Source organism: Galeopterus variegatus, unplaced genomic scaffold (assembly GCF_000696425.1).
Source record: "Galeopterus variegatus unplaced genomic scaffold, G_variegatus-3.0.2 Scaffold5841, whole genome shotgun sequence".
Lineage (NCBI taxonomy): Eukaryota > Metazoa > Chordata > Mammalia > Dermoptera > Cynocephalidae > Galeopterus > Galeopterus variegatus.
In genome coordinates this window covers 109,017-123,788 of record NW_007731952.1, presented here as the reverse complement: position 1 = coordinate 123,788, position 14,772 = coordinate 109,017, and the positions used below count along the sequence as shown (strand labels likewise).

General features: G+C 53.5%; 1 protein-coding gene across 1 annotated transcript in view; it reads left to right on the top strand.

The window, feature by feature from the left end:
• QSOX2 (quiescin Q6 sulfhydryl oxidase 2) overlaps positions 1-14,772 on the top strand; it is a 23,592-nt gene extending 8,820 nt beyond the window's left edge. Inside the window, exons 7-13 of the mRNA XM_008590100.1 lie at positions 14-148; positions 571-700; positions 3,302-3,424; positions 4,871-5,021; positions 8,556-8,744; positions 11,683-14,271; positions 14,369-14,772. Coding sequence (XP_008588322.1) covers positions 14-148; positions 571-700; positions 3,302-3,424; positions 4,871-5,021; positions 8,556-8,744; positions 11,683-12,227 — 1,273 coding nt within the window. The 3' untranslated portion in view covers positions 12,228-14,271; positions 14,369-14,772. The remainder of the gene's footprint in view (positions 1-13; positions 149-570; positions 701-3,301; positions 3,425-4,870; positions 5,022-8,555; positions 8,745-11,682; positions 14,272-14,368) is intronic.

The window sequence follows — 14,772 nt, the reverse complement described above, 5'->3', positions numbered from 1 at the left end:
TCCATCCCCACAGGGCGAAGCCTCTCCGGTCCTTCTTTTCCTCTTACTTGAAGTCACTGCCGGGTGTGAGGAAAAAATTGCTTCGCTTGCCTGAAAAGCCAAATAAAGAGGAAAACTCGGAAGTTGTGTTTTGGAGAGAATTTGACAAGCAAGTGAACCCCCTGAGGGCAACCAAGTGCAGACTTAGAGGCTTGGCTCACGGGGATGGCCATGTGGGGACGCTCCATCCCCACAGGGCGAAGCCTCTCCGGTCCTTCTTTTCCTCTTACTTGAAGTCACTGCCAGGTGTGAGGAAAAAATTGCTTCGCTTGCCTGAAAAGCCAAATAAAGAGGAAAACTCGGAAGTCGTGTTTTGGAGAGAATTTGACAAGCAAGTGAACCCCCTGAGGGCAACCAAGTGCAGACTTAGAGGCTTGGCTCACGGGGATGGCCATGTGGGGACGGTCACCACACCGCCAGCTGGCGGAGACCTCCCTGCAGGCAGGGGGTCCCTGTGGGCAGGTTTGAACAAGGGGAATTTATGTGAAAGAGAAGGTGGTGCTTTGCCTGACTCTGTGGTGTCTCCCTTAGGTCAAAGCTGTACATGGCGGACCTGGAGTCGGGATTGCACTATCTGCTGCGGGTGGAGCTGGCGACCCACAGGTCCCTGGCCGGAGCAGAGCTGAAGACCCTCAGGGACTTTGTGACTCTTGTTGCCAAGGTGTGTGCTGGGCGCAGGACTCAGCTCTACATAGAGTAGGCACCAAGGAACATGTGTCTCCTGATGCAGGGGATTCGGCGACCTGAGCTAGCTGCCGTCCACCTTCCTCCCATCTGCGCCAGGCTGCACCTCAACTGTTTGGCCCCTGCGTCTCGAGTGCTGCTGGGCCTGCTGCTGTCCTGAGCACTGGGGCTGTGGAGCCTCTGCCTCCGTGTAGACGATGGACAGGAAGAGGCGCTGGGGCATGAGCTGTGCACTTCTTTGCGGGGCTTGGCTCTGGCTGCCTGGAGAGGGGACGGCAGGAGGCCCTGGACTGGACAGACTGAGGCTCAGTGGCTCTGGGGGGCTGGCTGATGGGTGGGGACATGAGGAAAGGCAGTGGGTGGTCCTGCTGGGAGAGGTGTATGCAGATCCGGATGGGTCCTGGGCTCACCCTGGGGACTGTTGTTACCACAGATGTGGGGTCTGAAATCACTGATGGGGTCACCAGGAGAGGGGCGAGACAGCCTGACAGAGCTCGGGCCCTGCTGGCCAGGGCTCGGGGTGAGGACCAGCCAGGGAGGTGGCCAGGCGAGGAGATCCTTCCAGGAGCAGGGCGTGCTGGCGAGGCCACGGGGTGCAGCAGGCGTGCCCTGCATGGCTTGGGCCAGGATATTGGGGGGACATGGCCTGGCCCGGCAGGAGGGGCTCCCGAGGGAGCTGGAGGAGCGGGGCTGCGGTGGCCAGGATGGTCAGCTCCTTCAAGTAGTCCAGGTCTAAATAGCAGGACTCAGGGCAGGGCTGGAGGGGCCCAGGGCTGGAGAGGGTCTGGGTGATTAGGGAGGGAGGACACAGCCTGCTGCAGGTGACACGGGCGAATGGCCGGGTAACAACTCCATAGGGAAGGACCACGTGGAGACGCTGCACCAGCACTCGAGGGCTGCTTCCTCCAGCAGCGGGTTGAAGCGGGCAGACGGCTTGTGTGTTAACCAGCATTTAGAGGGGACGGGCTGTTGGGGCTACCTTCCTGCCAAGAGCTCTTAGCGCCAGGGCTAAGAATCAATGGCTCATTGTCTGTTTCTGGATCCAGAACTTTGTGTCGGGCAGAGCAGTGGAGGCAGGTCTCCCACTTCCCAGGGGACACTTGAGTCCTTCTTCCAGGGGCTGTAGCACATCTGGCCTGGACTGTGGCCCTCCTGCTCTCTGACCCCTGGGACAGCCCAACCCCCAAGCTCACCCCACCTCTGTCCCTGCAGCTGGTCACAGGAGAAAGCATTTGGTGCAGTGGTCACAGCACATATTGCTGTGACCTAAATTACTTATTACTCTCTAAAAGATAAGGAAACTGAAAGTTTAAAGATTTTTCGTGCAAATGTCAGGTCCTGCTAGAATGATTTATATTCAATACCTTTGATAGAGTTTACTTATGTAGTATAGTTTTTGAAAACCAAGTAGAATGTTTGGAAGAGTGATGAGCGATGGGTTTTAGGTGAGTCAGCGGACCCTGGGCAGGCTCTTCACCCCGTCGTGCTGTTCAGAGCTCAGAGATCTCTAGCTGGCCTCGTTTCCTTTAAGGAAGTGTCCTGCTAATCTGTCCGTTGTATTACCGGCTAGTGCACCGAGCTGTTCCGCAGGTAGCACGTGGGAAATGTCCTCTCCTTAGAGCCATGGAAGGGCTTTCTCTCTTTGTGCTTCTTTTACTCTTACCCCTTGTTTCAGTCAGACGTAGCACTTGAGGTTTTGCACATGTGGTGGAGATAGCTCCCTAAGTCAAGATGATAGTAAATGATTCTTAATGATTTTTCTAAAGTTTACTTACCTGTCGAAAAATAAATTTAATGCTGTTGAGTTGGTGATGGTGCTTTGTAAGCTGTGTAGGCGGAAGCCCACACTGAGCTGCAGTGTGATGTTTCTGTTCTAGCTGTTTTAGCATCATAAGCAAGATTTTAGCTCAGGTGTTTAAGAGCTACTTTCCACAGTCTTCGTTTTGTTCACCTAATAAGGTGATGTCTAATTGAAGTTCATTATAAAAGGAAGACAGAGCCACTGGACTGTTCCAGCTAGATGCATCCGGGACTGTAGTGAGGCATCAGCTGCACGCAGGCTGCCAGCATCTCTGTGTCCCACGCTCCTTTTCTGAGAGTCATGGTCAGAGCTGCCTGGCCAGGGCAGGGGGTGGGGGCAGGACTGCGGGGCCAGCATATACTGTGCTGAGGAAGGGCCAGTGACTGACGGGTGGTGCTGTCAGAAGGGCCAGCAGCCCTTGACAGCTTGATAAGTCACACCGTTACTGGTATTCTGTCACTGTGAGGCAGCCACCTGGCACAGGTGGGCACAGGTGGCCAAGAGCAGGTGCTAGCCAGGACCCTGACCTCAGTGCTCGGTTCTTAGAGGGGCCCCCATTGTAAGTTAAAGCCCTGAATGGATTGAATCCCTTTCCCTGGGGACGCTGCACCAGCACTCGAGGGCCACATGGGGGGCGGGGCGTGTGTCGGTGGAGGGCTCCATGGGCTGACCACGTGCAGTGCAGCCCCCAGGCTGCTGCAGATCTCCTGCGGAGGCGCTGGGGCTGCGGTGGTGCTTTTCCCAAGCAGTCCCTCAGGGTGGTCCTTCCCTGCGCAGTTGTTCCCCGGCCGGCCGCCCGTCAGGAAGCTGCTGGAGATGCTTCAGGAGTGGCTGGCCAGCCTTCCCCTGGACAGGATCCCCTACGACGCCGTCCTCGACCTGGTCAACAACAAGATGCGGGTGAGCCCCAGGCCCCTTGCCAAAGCATGGCATGTCCCTTGCATGCCATGATTGTCCTCTGCGTAATGTGCTTTGTCCTTCCTGCCCTGAACACTGCTGGGAGAAACAGGAAAGCCACCTTTGCAGGTGGACAGGCTCCTCCTGGGCTTTGATGGCCCTGTCAGCACCTCTGCACCCCACAGCACAGGGTCCTGTTCCCTCTGTGATTTTACTGCTCCTGTTTCTGTGGCAATTCGGTCACTTCTCCCTCATCTGCCTGCTGTGCTGGCAGTGTCCTGCTGGAGACTTTGGTCTGGGGACAGTTCACCACATGTGCACTGTGACACCCTGTCCTATGGAGGGAACGGAGGTTTTCTCCAGCAGTGTAGCACTGGAGTGTTTTGTTTTTAATTTTAGTTAACTGGTGTATGTTTTCCTAAAATCTACTAAAAATGATGTCTTAAGTAAGCATCGTGGCCCTGCTGGAGCTGCCCCACGAGGCGAGGTGCCCACAGGTAAGGGTCTCCTGCCGCTGCCTCTGCAGTCCGGACCAGCAGCTCCTCCATGGCCCCAGAGAGTTTACTAACAAGACGTAAGCCCGTGTTCTGTTTGTCGAGACCTCCCCTTGGTCGGCACACTCGGTTGGCACACTAGCCTGCACATGGTGGGTTTTCCAGGCGCGCGTGCGCCACGATTTTGTGAGCCCCGTCCTTTGCTATTGGCACTTAGAGACTAACAGTGCTGGGCTTCTTGCCTGAATCTGCCTCCCACTTTTGCTCTGAGCTTGAGGCATAGGAGTGTCCTCCAGCGTCACAGTCCAGTGATGTGTGACAACTCCCGCTTGGGAGCGTGTCCTGGGCTCAGGAGCTGTTAGAAAGAGATGGGTGGTGGGAGCAGGAGGCTCTGGGCTGAGCTGGTTCGGCCTGGGCTCGCCGGCCCTGCTGTAGGCCGGCTGCTCGCTTCCAAAGTGAATGTATCTTATCTGTTCTGGCTAAGAATTGTTTGACAATTGAACTTTTTTTTGTTAGTAGCTATTTCTCTTAATACTTTCGTTATAACTAATTGTGACTAAAAATAAGGTGGATGTCTTATATGCTCAATATTGTGAATTTGTCAAGACAGATAAACCTGTCCCTTCTCCCCAAAGATTGGAAAGGACAGGCCACATTTCCATATTATGATAACTCCTTTAGTAAAATAGTTTTTTCTCTCAAGTTTTTATACCGAATTTAAATTTACATGTGGTGAAATGCACGGATCTTATGTGTACAGTTGATGAAGTTTGGATAGATGTGCACCCCTGCATAACCACCACCCCAATCAGGAGAGAGGTGTTATAAATACCAGGGTCAAGCGTTGGATCCCTCTACGGGCCAGCTGCCCCCCAAAAAGAAAAGATAGAGGGCATTCTCTATTTAAAATTTTTGCAATGATTTTTTTGGTGGCTTTTTTTTTTTTTTTTTTCAGATTTCTGGAATATTCCTTACTAGTCACATCAAGTGGGTTGGGTGTCAGGGAAGCCACCCTGAGTTGAGGGGCTACCCATGCTCTCTCTGGAAGTTGTTCCACACTCTGACTGTTGAAGCCTCGGCCCGTCCAGATGCACTGGTTGGCACAGGTAAGCTGCCCCACACAGGCCAGGGCAGTGGTCTGCCTAACGTGGCGCTCGTGCCGCCGCACGCCACATGCCATCAGATGCACACGCAAAGGTTTTGCTGTTTACACAGCAGTGCGTCATCGGGGTGTCCTGGGGTCCCACACTGGGGGTGCATCTTCTTGGAGTCTGCACACATGCACAATACACATGCCTGTGGGGCAGCAGAGCAAGTCCCCACTTAGCTGAACTCACAGGGCCGTACATGGCTGATCTGCAGGAAGGAGCCCCAGAGAAGGAGATGGTGCTGGCCAGGAATTTTTCTGCAGAGCAAACTCCCTTTTTTGCTTTGAAAATATATGAGACCGAGTGAAAACATTTGGAGGGCACGTTAGTTATCAACTGCTGCACAACAGTTTGCGCCGGAGCTTAGCAGCTTAACCCGCATTTGGCTTCTGTGGGTCAGGAATGCAGAGAGGTCCCCGTGCGTCCTCTGCGGAAGGGTGGATGAGGCTGCCGGGGCCTCCTCTGAGGCCCTGTGGGGTGATTGCTTCCCTGCTCCTCCTGGGGCTGGCGCAGGACGCAGTTCCTCGTCATGTGGCCTCTTCATGGGCAGCTCACATCACGGCCACTGGCTTTGTCAGAGCAAGCCAGCCGGAGGTACCACCGTGGAGTGACACCCATCACTTTTGCTGAGTTCTGCGCACTGGGCCCAGCCTCGTACAAGGGCAGGGGTTACACGAGGTGTGAGCTCAGGAGGTGGGAGCCGTGGGCCGTCTCTGAGGCTGCCTGCCACAAGGGGAGGTGGCCACATCAAAACTGTGTTTTCTGTCCTTCACAAGACCCCAAAACATGTGTTAGTTTTTATCCACACTGGACTTTGCTGTGTGTATCTTCCCAGTGTAAGCAGGCCCTGGCAGCATGGGGCGGTCGCTTGTGTTTTAGCTGTTGTTTTTTTCAATCACTCAGAATATTTGTGTTAAGTGGGAAGTAGAGTCTTCTGACTCGCGTAGCCCAGTATTCTTTCCAGTAAAATTACAATTTTTTTTCACAGCTGTCTTTTGCTACATACAAATAAACCCCAAATGCCGTGGCTAAGACAACCACCATTTTATTTGTGTACAAGTCTGTGGGTCAGCGATTTGGACTAGGCTCGGCCGGGCGGTTCTCCTGTTAGTGCTGCCTGGGCTTACGCATGTGGCTGTGGTCATCAGGTCCAGGACCCCCCCAGGCCAGCCCCAGCCTCCCCACCAGGTAACTCCAGGCTCAGGAAGGACCCTGAGGCCTCAGTGTGAAGTCACACAGCATCACTCCCATCGCGTCCTGTGGGTCCAGCCCAAATTTGTGGTGAAGGAAACAGATTCCACTGTTAATGGGGGAAGCAGCAAAGTTCCACCACAAAAGGGTGTGTGTGCAGGAGTGGGAGTTGCTGCAGCGGCCACCTTTGAATCTTCACTACCTCTGCTTCCCTCAAGGTGACATTGGCGTACTGTTACCTAAGGTCTGGTGGGGGAGGAGTGGGCTTTATCCTCAAACCATTTTAAGAAACGTGCAGAACAGGGAGTAACCTTTTTTTGGGAGAAAGCTTGGAAACTCTCCAAACAGAAATTGAAACCAGAACATCAGCACTGTCTGATTTCATGCAAGCCAGACCATTTTAAACCCACTTCTGCAACATGAGCCTGAGTTAGTGGAACCTCGTGTTTATGTGGAGAAGGTTCTGGTGAGAAAAGGCAGGTGGCATGGGCACTCCACACCCTATTCCATCTGCTCCTGTTATGTGCAAAGGCGTGCTCGAGCATGAGGCTTTGGACGAAGCATGGTGAGGGCCAGAAAGGAGGTTGTCCCCAGGATATTCCATATGAAAATACTGTAGAACTGGTCATGGCGTGGTGGGCTGTGGAGACAGCAGAGCAGAGCGCACGGCTGCACAGACTGGAGCCGCCTCTGAGGAGGACGTCTCCTGCCAAAAGAATTGGGTCAGACGAGACTGCGGGATTAAGTCTTGGAAGGTTTTTCTTCTCCTTATTGTATGTTTAAACCCCATCTACTAAAACGCCTGCCGAGTCCTCTAATCCTCCCCCACAGGTAGAGGTTTATGGTTCTTGTCCACTTTAGAGATTAGGGTGGCCTCGAGCATGCGGCTGTTGGGTGGGGAAGAGGAGGGGGGCTACCCGGTGGTGCGAGGCAGATGTCTGTGGAGATCCCGAAGAGGAGAGGAGGGCAACCAGGCTGGGTGGCAGGCCAGTGCCCGCGGTCTCACACTGGGTGCTGCCCGATGCCCCGGGCATGCTCAAAGCCAAGGAGGAGTTGGTGATATGCTTGCTTTTCACCTTCTCTGAGTGAAATAAATGAAGATTGTCAAGGTTAATGACAGACACAGACCTTAGGACAGGGCCTGGCATGACTGTCCTTTGCAGGCAGTGGCGTGGCAAGCTTCTGGCCTGTGCTGGCACGCAAGGAGGATCTCCCTCCTCGGATTCATTCTTAAAAGCATGTCTTTTTTTTTTCAAATTATTTTACTGCATTTCTTTTAGTGCTGACAGTTAATCTGTTTTAATCTCTTGGGTCTCTTCTGTGTACGTTCAATCCCCTGCCCGGTCTGAGCAGCGCTGCTGGGCTCAGCCCCGCACTCGCCCCTTTGGCATTCTTGGGACTCTTAGCGTGATTCTGGCTGCTTTCTCTGCTTGTGCGATGGTGGTTACTTCTTAAAATATTGTGTTATTCATTCACGTTGTCTTTACTTAGATATGCCCTTGTCCTGTGAGTGCCTGTGTTTACATACAGTGGCATAAACTCTGTATGGCTTGTAGATGTGGGTGTTACCTCTTAAAACAACCACCATCTCTCTAGATGGTGGAGCCTTTTTAAGAAGGGAGGAGGCCCTGACCGGTCTGCTGCCCTTTTGCCCCCATGCAGAGCCCGGGCAGCTGACCTTTCTGTAACTGTCACTGACCATCTGTGTCACGTGGTGGGTGGCGAGCTAAGAGTCACTGAGGTCACACTCACACTTGGGCTGTGCTTTGCAAGGATTTCAGAGCACAGTTAACTACAAATTCACAGTGAGCTGCTGTCCTTGTCCCCAACACCAGCCTTGGGAGTTGCTTATAAGGCAAGAGAGATTGCAGACGGGTGGCAGATCCCAAGGAAAGTCCCTTGCTTTGGTGTGAAGCTGCCCTTTGGGTCATCAGGCCAAGGGCAAAGATAGCCAGAGCCTGGTGGAGAGGTAGGAGCACAGCCCTTCTAAGGGCTTGGTGACATCCTGGCATCTCGTGGCTCGTTGTCCTTGGAGCTGGGTGTCGGACTTGGCACTGACGTGTCTGCTTTCTGGTATGTGCTTGATGCTATGTCATGACAGCCCATGGGCACCTTCTGGTTACATCAGGTGTCTGGGGAAACGCTGGCTCCTGGTGCATGCATAGTCTCCCACCGCTGGCCCGTTAGGTGTCGGGCACACAGCCTGCTCCCCACTCCTGGAGGCCACTGTGAGCTCTGTGGTCTGCTTGTGCTTGGTGACTCTCCTGCCCATAGAGCCAGCGGTATTTCTTCCCCCTGCAGGTTTTGAAGACGACCCCCAAGCCGTGCTGCAGACCATGAGGAGGTACATTCACACCTTCTTTGGGTGTAAAGAATGTGGTGAGCACTTTGAAGACATGGCTAAAGAATCCATGGATTCGGTGAAAACCCCAGACCAAGCAATTCTCTGGCTTTGGAAGAAGCATAACACAGTAAACAGCCGCCTGGCAGGTGAGAAAAACCACCTAAGTGCCCCTGGCCCTTTAGAATGGATGGCCTTGATCCTGGCTGTGGAGGGGTCATTGCAGTGTGAGCGGGGCTGTGGTGGGCCAGTCAGTGTGGCCTGGAGACTGCGAGGACGGCTCGGCACTGGTCGCCCCGAGCCTTGCCGCCTGCCGTGCGCAGGGAGGGCTCTTGGCCTGGGGAGGGCCGACGTGATCAGAGCTTGGTGGCTGCAGCAGCCTTGGCAAGGAGCCAGAGTCCCTGACTTCCAGAGCTTTCTCTCATCTTGGGGGCTCTTGGGTCCTCAGGGAAATTGATGTGGCTCTTTCTTCCCTTGTCATACCTCTGGTAGCCTGCTAGGCCCCTCCAGGAAACTTGATAGTGGAAAACTTAGAATGTAATTAATTTTTGGTAAGGAATTTTAACGTTAAAATCTGTTCTCATGGGCCAGCCAGTTAGCTTACTTGGTTAGACCATGGTGCTGATAACACCGGTGTCACGGGTTCAGAAGATCCCTGTGCCGGCCTGCCACCAAAAAAGAAAAAGAAATCTTCTCAAGCTGTAAACCAAACCTCTCAAAGTGGTTTTGTTTAAAAAAACTAAATAGGGCACATGTATTTTCTCAGAGTTAAGTAATTCAAACTATAAACTATTCCTAAATCAATGGCAGATTAAAATTAGGCTTAAAAATAATTCCACCGAGAAATAAATCTTAATAGAGATGAACAGAAAATGCTACTAAACTGTTGGTTTTTATTTAATCCGCTGTATTATAAAAACATACTACAACCAAAGCACTAAAGAAAATTGGTTTTTCTTTGCACATAGAGCTGGCTGCTGTGCCTTGGGCCATGTGGCCACAGGCACCTTTTGTGTTTGCTGGGATTTGTTCTGTCACCGTCAGCTGCAGTGTAAGGTGCTTCGGCTGTGGCCCTAATACAAGGATTTTCCCTCCTTCCCTTCCCTCCCTCCCACCCTCCTCACAGGGGTCTGTGTGCTTATCCCAGAGCTCCCAGCTCTGAAGCAGCCAGACCCAGACCCCAGCCAATCCTGCCCTGTCCAGGAGCCCCTGCCTCAGCCCCTGACCTCAGCCTGCGTGTGCCCTGCCTCAGCAGGCCGCAACAGAAAGGGACTGTGTTGGTGCCGCTGCTCAGATTCCTTAGGTCCCCCTAGCCCCACCACACCTCCAGCCTGTGGATCAAGACACATGCTCCTTGGAGGCCCCTCAGAGAGCTGACCCAGGTCTCCTGTCCAGTGTCGCTCCTGGCTTCTCAGTCTCACACAAGGACTCTCCGACGGCCCTTGGTTGGTCTTCGTGTGTTTGTGCCCACATCTTCTGCAGACAGCCTCCTGAAGGGCACAGCCTGGCCACCGCTGGGCTGTGCACTATCCCCTCCTGGTCCACATGCAGCACATGCGTGTAGTGAGCAGACAGCCGTGCAGCCGTGAGGGGCCAGAGTGGAGCATCTCTGTGGAGTGGTTTTCTTTGCATCTGCTTCTGGGAGCACTCGGGCTTGCGAGGCATCAGCAGGTCAGGCGAGGGTCCCGAGTGCTGGGCAGCAACATATGCTGCAGCTCTCTGTACAAGGAGGGCCTGTTTGGTCCTGGCGTGGGGTTAGCAGAGGGATCCTGAGCTGGATGGTGAAGTGGGTTGTCCACATCTGCATGCGGATGTTTGCTGACCTCCGTGGGGGGCCAGGTGCCTCCCCTTAGTGGTGCTTCATCAGTGTTTACTAATCAAAGAAATGAATGAGGGGCAGAGTGGCAGGATTCAGGAGGCAGGAGTCCAGCCCCCTGCGGTAGTGACGGCAGTGATCGCTGAACTATCTTTTGAAGGGTGGTGGAGTAGTAGGTATCAAAAGCCCTAAACATGTGGGCACTCTCTGAATCAGATTCCACTTCCAGAAGTCATCAGGCGAGTGTGCAAAGTTGTGTGTGCAAGGATGTCCTGGCAGGATTGTTCACGTGGCCGTCCCCAGGGGCTGGTCAGATAAACAAGGAAACGCGTGCTGAGGGGCTGTGCAGGCGGCAGGAGCGCCAGGGCACATTGATAGCTGTGAGCTCCAGGCCGCGGCTAACATGTGGGCACTCTCTGAATCAGATTCCACTTCCAGAAGTCATCAGGCGAGTGTGCAAAGTGGTGTGTGCAAGGATGTCCTGGCAGGATTGTTCACGTGGCCGTCCACAGGGGCTGGTCAGATAAACAAGGAAACGCGTGCTGAGGGGCTGTGCAGGCGGCAGGAGCGCCGGGGCACATTGATAGCTGTGAGCTCCGGGCCGCGGCTGGACCCGGGCACAGCAGCACGTGGGCACAGCAGCACGTGGTGTGGCCTCTCCTGACGAGAGACCCGTGTGTGTCTGTGTTGAAGATGATCTTTGCTCACCCTTCTGCACATCACTAGTTCTTAGTTTTTCCAACAGTGAGCGTGTGTCACTCCTGAAATCTGTTTTGGGGATCCTGAAGGGATTTTTAGGGTCCAGGAAGGGCCAGTGTGCCTGAGAAGTGATGGGAACACAAAGACAGTGAGTGTCAGACGTGTGTCACTCCTGAAATCTGTTTTGGGGATCCTGAAGGGATTTTTAGGGTCCAGGAAGGGTCAGTGTGCCTGAGAAGCGATGGGAACACAAAGACAGTGAGTGTCAGGCAGGGGTGCCCTGGCAGCCAGCGTGGCCGGGGCCAGGGAAAGGGCAGACAGGTTCTGCGGGGGCAGCAGCACAGTGGGGAGAGCTCTGTGCAGCCTGGTTTGGAAGTGCAGTGACTGGGTGGACTGGAGCAGGTGTGGTTGGGCGAGTGGCGGTGGGGCTGAGTGTGGACAGTCTCTTCTTTGCTTGCAGGCTCAGGGAAGAGGACACCGGCGGGCGGCTGTGGGAAGAGAGCTGGGAGGGGCAGGAGGAGGGGTCATGTCATTGATGGCCCTTTCTCCACACGCTCTTCCTTTTCTCCCAGGCCATCTGAGTGAGGATCCCAAATTTCCAAAGGTTCCGTGGCCCACTCCAGACCTCTGCCCGGCCTGCCACGAGGAAATCAAGGGCCTGGACAGCTGGAACGAGGGCCATGTGCTCACCTTCTTGAAGCAGCACTACGGCCGCAGCAACCTCCTAGACACATATTCTGCGGGCCCGGGAGATTCTGGGGAAGGAGGGGCTCTGGCCAGGGGGGATGAGGAGGGGAAGGGGCTCACTCCCCTGGGGAACGCCCCTGGAGACCAGGACACCCAGAGTCTTCGTCCTCCCAGCGGGCCAGGCCCCAGACCCCACGTTGCAGAGAGCTTGCTTCACAGACTAGACATAAAACTCCGGAGTCCGCACGGGTCTGGGGCCCACAAGGAGGCCGAGGCGGCTGTGCCTTTCCTCGGGGTCGGCTTCTCCAGCCTGGACATGAGCCTCTGTGTCGTGCTCTATGTGGCCTCATCCTTGTTCCTGATGGTGATGTGCTTCTTCTTCCGAGTGAGGTCCAAGCGATGGAAGGTCAAGCTCCAACCGCCCGTGTAGCACGCCTCGTGGTGCGGCGGGACAGGACAGCGGCCCCCACGTGCCGCCACAGCGCTAATGGTTATGATCAGGGATTCTGTAAACATGTCGGGCCTGGTTTCACATCGCGTTTCCCAAGTCCTCGTTGTCCAAACACCCTTTCCACGAGGGAAGACACTGGGTGTTTTGTCGTGGCAATATTTGCATTCCTGGCATATGCAGTCTGCTCCCTTTACAGATCCTACAGCAAAAAGATTTCTGTAGTTTTACTCTTTTAGATCTAAAAAAAGAGGGTGGGGAGTTGAGGCCGAAAGAGCACAGTGCTCCCCACACGCGTTCATCTCACAAGACTGCGTGTCTCATTCCGCAAGGCCTTGTGTTTGTATTTGGAGAAAAACCCACCCCCACCCCCACCCCGGGAGGCTGCCGAGCATTTTAATTTGGCCACGTGGTGATGCAGAGTGAGCCGGAAGCACAGTTGGCGTTTCCAGATGCCTTGCTGTCCCCAGCTGCCCAGGAAGTGGGCTGGACTCTCGGCAGTCTGTCTGTTGCTTTGTGGCTGTCTGGTTGTCCTGCTGAAGCAAGAGAGCTCAGACCCAGAGAAGGAAGGGTTTCCTTGTTGTCTGCACGCTCTGCAGTGGTTCTCACTTCACACGTGGAGATCTGAACGTGCAGGGCCAGGAAGAGCCAGCAAGCTTCTGGCAGAGTTGCTGCCTTCCAAGAAAATCCCCAGAGGCCACATGGAGGAGCCATGGGGTGAAGGTGCAGGACGGCCCATTCTGTCCTCAGAGGCAGTGCCTTTGTTTGTTTGTTTGTTTGTTAATCTGTTGACAAAAGAGATTTAAGTAGATGAGGGCCATCCAATCCGCCTGTCCAGGTGGGCAGCTCTGGGCCAAGGTGTGATGCTGGGAGCACATGCCCCCTGGTGCGAGGGGAGGGGAGGGTTGGCCTGCCCTTGAGGGGTGCAGTCCCCAGGGAGACCTGGGTGAGCCCTGTGTCGTCTGTGTTCTCCATCACCTAGCAGCAGATGAGGCACCCACAGGTCCTGCTGTTGAGCTTGGCAGAGGTTAAGGGTGGGAGGTCACAGCATCCCTCAGAGTGTTTTGTGGTGGCCAGTACCATGAGCTGTTTTGAGAAGGGTCCCCACATGGGCACTGGGCTCCCAGACTTTGGTAATTATTTATTTTTTTACCATTTAGTAATTTAAATCCATTGTAAATCCCAGAACACTTTTGATAAATTTGCCTCTGAAGACTGAACAAAACAAACGTGCTACTTCTGGGACGTTTGTATTAAGACCCTTTGTGGCTCCTGGCTTGCCTCATGAGCTGCTTTTTACTTGGACAGACAGGTTCAGGTGTATTTGCCCATCTGCGTGTGTGTGTCTGTGTCTGTGTCTGTCTGTCTGTGATAGTTGTAAATACTTTTTCCACTTTGTCTATTTTATATTTTATACTCATGTGTTTCCTAGTTACAGTTGATCACGTGGGTGTATTTATAAGACCACTGTAATACTGATGTTACTGTTGCAGCTTGAGAAGAAGTCGACAGCTGATCCCTTGAACAGCTGTCATGAGCGTGGCTGTCCGCATTGGGTGGAAGGATCGGGTTGGGGAAGGTTGAGGACAGTTGCCGGCTGGGGAGAGGAAGTGGCCGGACGCCTTGGGCTGCTGCTTCTCTCTTCTGCCGCGAGAGGTTTCTCCTTTGACGCTTCTTAGTCACTAGAAGCCTCTGTGTTTTACCAAACTTGAGCTTGTCTTCGTAGCTGGTTGTATGCGTGGGTTATGATAGACACTGTATTCTTTCTCTTTCGGCTTGAAAACCAGCAGGTTTACACATTGGGTTCAAAGGAGGTACTTCGAACCCTTAATTAAACTGCCTTTGGTTCCTGTCGGATGCCTTTTTTCCCCTAAAGCAAGTTTCTTTACCTGGTGTGAACTGCGATGCCCTTGGAGCACACCACTGTGTGTTTTAACCTTTACAAAAGCCATCTGGGGCAGTGCTAGCTTTCAGGTTTAGTTGTCATATTGCAGTTTGAGGTCACCACTATCTGGGGGACAGGAGTGTGACTTCCTGAGGGCAGGAGCAGAGCATCAGCAGCCACATTTGGAGCCGGCATGGAGGAGGAGGGGATGTGCCAAGGTGGCGACAGGGATTGTCTGGTGACTTCCTGAGGGCAGGAGCAGAGCATCAGCAGCCACATTTGGAGCCGGCATGGAGGAGGGGATGTGCCAAGGTGGCGACAGGGATTGTCTGAGTGCCAGTGAGACCACAGTCTGGCCCGTCACTGGGCCTGCTCAGAACTGCACACCACCGTTAGGCAAGGTTTACGACCTATTTTATGAAGTTGTAAGTATTATAAGAGGTATTGAGACTAACGAATATGATAGTTCAGTAATTTAAATGTTTATTTATTTTTAATGGAAGCATTTTGATTAAAAAGAATCTAATTGACATGGAAATGCTGATGAAATTTCTTACCTGCAAGGAAAATGAACATTTTGTATTTAAGTAAACTACAATGTGCACATTTTAAAAGAATAAAGAAATCTGACATTTGAAAAAA